Source organism: Morone saxatilis, unplaced genomic scaffold, assembly GCF_004916995.1.
Source record: "Morone saxatilis isolate NCDOM2014 unplaced genomic scaffold, NCSU_SB_2.0 Contig7, whole genome shotgun sequence".
Classification (NCBI taxonomy): domain Eukaryota; kingdom Metazoa; phylum Chordata; class Actinopteri; family Moronidae; genus Morone; species Morone saxatilis.
In genome coordinates, this window is record NW_023340246.1 from 1,271,107 (window position 1) to 1,275,564 (window position 4,458).

The 4,458-nt window shown below is 36.5% G+C and overlaps 1 protein-coding gene across 1 annotated transcript; it reads left to right on the forward strand.

The window, feature by feature from the left end:
• The first annotated feature begins 6 nt into the window (after nt 1-6).
• LOC118340723 (G-protein coupled receptor family C group 6 member A-like) lies at nt 7-4,176 on the forward strand. Its single transcript, XM_035678838.1, has 2 exons — nt 7-2,494; nt 3,695-4,176. The coding sequence occupies exons 1-2, from the start codon at nt 2,295-2,297 to the stop codon at nt 4,035-4,037; spliced, it is 543 nt and encodes a 180-aa protein (XP_035534731.1). The 5' UTR covers nt 7-2,294; the 3' UTR covers nt 4,038-4,176.
• Nucleotides 4,177-4,458: the final 282 nt, after the last annotated feature.

A 4,458-nucleotide genomic window follows, 5' to 3' on the forward strand; every position in this document is an offset into this window, starting at 1 on the left:
GCCAGGAGCGGATCATGACACATTGTACAGTTTATCTGTTGTTCTCTGTTATTGTTATGCACTGAATATAATATAAAAATATACATAAAGTATGCCATTTAAGGAAAAAGGTTGGGAAGCACTGACATAACAGACTGTAATCTCATAAAATCATACTAGCAGATTGGGATAGAATATGTTGAATACATACATTCTCACAAGAGGGAAAGTACTCAGATCCTTTAAAGTTCCAATGTGTAACATTTAGGATGATCTATTGTCAGAAATGGAATATAATATTCATAGATACTGTATGTTTTCATTAGTGTAATCACCTGAATATAAGAATCGCTTTTGTTTCTTTAGAATGAGCTGTTTTTATCTTCAAAAAAACCTTTACAAAGTCTGCCATGTTGAAGACTGGTTTAACTTTCACGCTACGCTACCTGGATTGGGAGCCCAGAGCACTGGGGCAGCGTTGGTGTTTAACGTTACATCTCTGGTACAGGACCTTCGGACAACCGGAACCGCCTCAATCTCCCTGTCCATTAGCAGCAGTTAGCTTTTAGCTAATAGATAGAAGTAAATGTCTATCAGCAAACTCTGTAAACTATGAGAGTTGTGGCAGAAAAGCGCATGATGTGAGAGGAAAAACAGAAGATATGTAACTATTGTAACTATAACGGCCTCAGCAAAAAAAAGGCATTTTGAGAGTTTATGATCGCTCCAAATCTGACAATAATTTCCTGCCCTCCATCTACAGTTCAGTGCAAGAACACAGTGACGTGACGTTATGTGCAACAATGCTTTGTCCAGGTATGTGACAGTGTAGTTAAGATTAGCTATTTTGTGTTCATACCAACACCTCCGATGCTGTTGATTACCTGGTTGTTTACATTCTCTGGTTTAGTTAAGATAGTGAGAACTCTATCCTTCAATATCTAGTGCAGTATAAACAACCATCTAAGAATCTGGAACTGGTAACATTGCTGATTGCTTTCAAATAAGACCAACCTGTTTACCTTTGCTTTTAATTAATTTTCTTTTAAAGCAAATGTATGTTCATTATTGTTTTTACTCTGTGTGCTTTTGCTTTCTTGTTTTGGTTGTTTTCATACATTTTTTTGCTTTTTTGTATTCTGTAAAGCACTTGGGTTCACTTGGGTATGAAATGTGCTATATAAATATGTTTGCCTTATCTTGCTTTGCCTTGAAAATGATGCTATTTTAACAAGAACACAAACGACAGATATAAGTATGTTACACACAAATTCAAACAAATTCAATTTAAAATAATTTATTTGTCCTTAAGGGGGAATTTAAGGGAAGTATGCAAACAGAAAAACTATTAGTCTATACACAAGGTAAACTGACCATTTATAATAACGTCACAAGTCTTAAGGCTTCCTTCTATTTGTTTTAGATATGTGCAGTCTAAAATGCAGATGGCAGCAGCTTTAAATGTGTTGGGTCGTTGATAATCTTAAATGCTTTTTTAAGGACTTTGATTATAAAGCCGTACCCAGGATTTGGTCTATTTTGTCCATTCTGTCATGTCCAAAATGACTGACTGTTTTCCAAGGATAACAGTAGCAGGAGTTTCCAATTTGTCTCTTGTTCATGGCAACTATTTCCCATATGTTAGAGGACAAGATGCCTGATTTGTTTTACTCTTTTTTTAGCATTCTGTTATTTATGACAGATGAAGTTCCTCTGCAGGTTCACGTAGGGCTGATGATGACCAAACCAAAACCTATCAATTTTTGTCAATTTGAAATAAATCATTGAATAGCAGCATTTGACTTCTGTTTTTTTATCTGCTAATTTGTAAAGCACTTTGAATTGCTTATGTGTATGACTGAATAAACCTGCCTTGCCTAATAGAGGGAATTGATGATTGCGCAACAGTCTGTAGCATGCTTAAAGGAAATGAAGAGCATAGCAGTTCAAATGCATATATTCTATTATTTTTATGATAATAAGGGGCAAATAAATAATCAGTATCTCTTGATTGGTTGATTCTTTCAGTCTTTTATTGACCTTTAAAGGTTCCTAGAGAAACAGTATTCATAATTCTATCGAACAATTGTGAATTGTGAATTAAAAATGTTCTTTGACACTTTACTTCCTTGTGCCAGCACCTGTCAGAGTGGGAAATGCCTGGAGGATGGCATCTGATGCATTAAAAACATTCTTTCAAGTTCCTGTTTTAAAACAGGTTTCCTGCCTGCCCTGTATCTAGCACCTCCCAAATTGCATGTCAGAGATTAAGAACGTTCCTGCACATCCCTTGAGTGCTTTGTTACCCTTTCAAGATGCAGAAGCGTCTGCTCTGCAGCCTCCTCTCGGCTCTGATCATGTTGATTGGAGTCCCTGCTAGTGTGGATGGATGTGACTACACAATTTGTGGGGCCCACGCTCCTGGGGACATTGTGATTGGTATACTGTTGCCGTGTCATCAGAAAGTGAAGAATCTTCATGAACGGATCAGACCTGAGAGCTTCCACTGCTCAGAGTGAGTTTGAGAACATATACATTTGTGTCAGGAACTGTATCTTTCTTTCAAGTATGTGTGTAGACACTTGTTATATACAGTTCACAACATGAACAGTAACTAATAGACAATAATAATGTAATAAAATGAATTAAAATGATGAAAGGAAACTATATATGTGTGTATAAGCATAACTTATTATTAACTAATTACACATTTTTCATTAGTTTTCATTTGTGTAGTGAGAGACGTAAGCTCTGGCTTCCATCTACATTTTTTTTTGTCATTGCTATGATCTCTTCTTTGCTTAATCCATTACTTTTTTGCCTGTGAAAGCACTTCTCACATTCTTATTCTCATTATTCTCTTTTTATTATTTATTTTAACTTTAATACTGTAACAAATCAATGAAAATAATTCCTTCCACAGTTAATTGAAACTGTACATCCTAAATGGCTTTCTAAAATCACATCACTGCATAAACCCCACAAGTAGTTTTACTTTGGCCCATGTTCCAGATTTCAGAGGGTTTTACTATGCAAACTTACTTCCTTATCTAGCAGGGGTCTCAAACTGCTGGTCCATTGGCCATTTTCCGGCCCTCCATCCCCCTCCTTCCAGCCAGTAACATGATGTCAAACATATTATATACTATATATATATTTATTTATTTTCTAGTTGTTTTACATCAATTTAAACTACCCATTCATATACAATTAGAATATAAACACAGTTATAGTTTATAAAATGTATTTTGTTTGCCTACAAATGTAAAACAGTTGATAAGAAGAGAGCAGGTTTCAGGGTTTTATTTGTGTGGCTGCGAACAACAAAGATGATATAAAATGATTATATAACAATGTATTAGTACTGTAAATATTTTCAGAATATTCTTGTAGGACTTGAAGTGGCCCTCCAATGAGATGACATCACCAGCAGTGGCCCCAAGCCAATTTAAGTTTGAGACCCCTGTTTTAAAGGTTATACAGTATATACAAAATTAATTTGCCACTAGATGTTGCTCTAGAACACCAGCATCTCAGACCAAAACAATGGGCGCTACGGCTGACCAGACTCCATTGACAACACCAGTAATTTTACCATGCAGTTAAACAAATGTTTACATTTATAAAACAGTATAACAGTAATTTGTTTGTTTTCTTTTGCCACATTTGCTCAAGCACAGATAGTTTCATGTGTGTTTACACTGTCCATTTTCAGTTTCGATCTACAATCATTTATGATATCCCTGGCTGCAATCCACGAAATTGAGGAGATAAATGCAGCTGGCTTCCTCCCAGGAGTGCGCCTTGGGTATTTGATGTGTGACACATGCTCGTATGCAAGCAAAGCGTTGCAGAATGTGGAGCACATGCTCGCAGTCAACAACTCTCTAAATGTGAAGTGGGACTACAGCGACTTCAGGCCGATAGTCAAGATTTTCTTAGGATCACTGTACTCTGAGGTGTCCATTGCTGTGGCCAGACTGCTGACTGTGTACATGGTCCCTCTAGTAAGTCATAAATACTGTACATGTTACTGCCAAGTACTTGTTGTTAACTAAGTGTACCAAGATTCAAAGATGTACTCCTTCATTTTTCAAAACATAGTCTGCTGGGTGAAAATTATGGGATTTTAGATTACCTTTCTAGGGGTGTACCTTCACAGTAGTGATTCTCAAATTTAAAGGTCTAGTGTGTAGGATTTAGTGGTAGTTTCAGATCGAAACTCTGACGCTTCAACCTAGAACGAGAAACTACAGTTGCTGTGAAATGTGTGAAAAATGCAATCACCCCTCTCTAGAGCCAGAGTGTTTGGTTTGTCCATTCTGGGCTACTGTGGAAACATAGCAATTCAACATGGCGGACTCTATGTAAGGCGATCCATGGCATCTGTAGATAAAACCTGCTCATTTTAAGAAAACAAAACAAAAAACAAAAACACTAGGGATATTCACAAAAAAATTTAATATCGGGAATTATCGG

What these genes read in the sequence shown, in the direction of transcription:
- LOC118340723 (XM_035678838.1), top strand. Translation starts at nt 2,295, where the DNA reads ATGCAGAAGCGTCTGCTCTGCAGCCTCCTCTCGGCTCTGATCATGTTG. An exon ending in GAGAGCTTCCACTGCTCAGA is followed by an intron (nt 2,495 to 3,694) that starts GTGAGTTTGAGA and finishes GTCCATTTTCAG; the next exon opens with TTTCGATCTACAATCATTTA.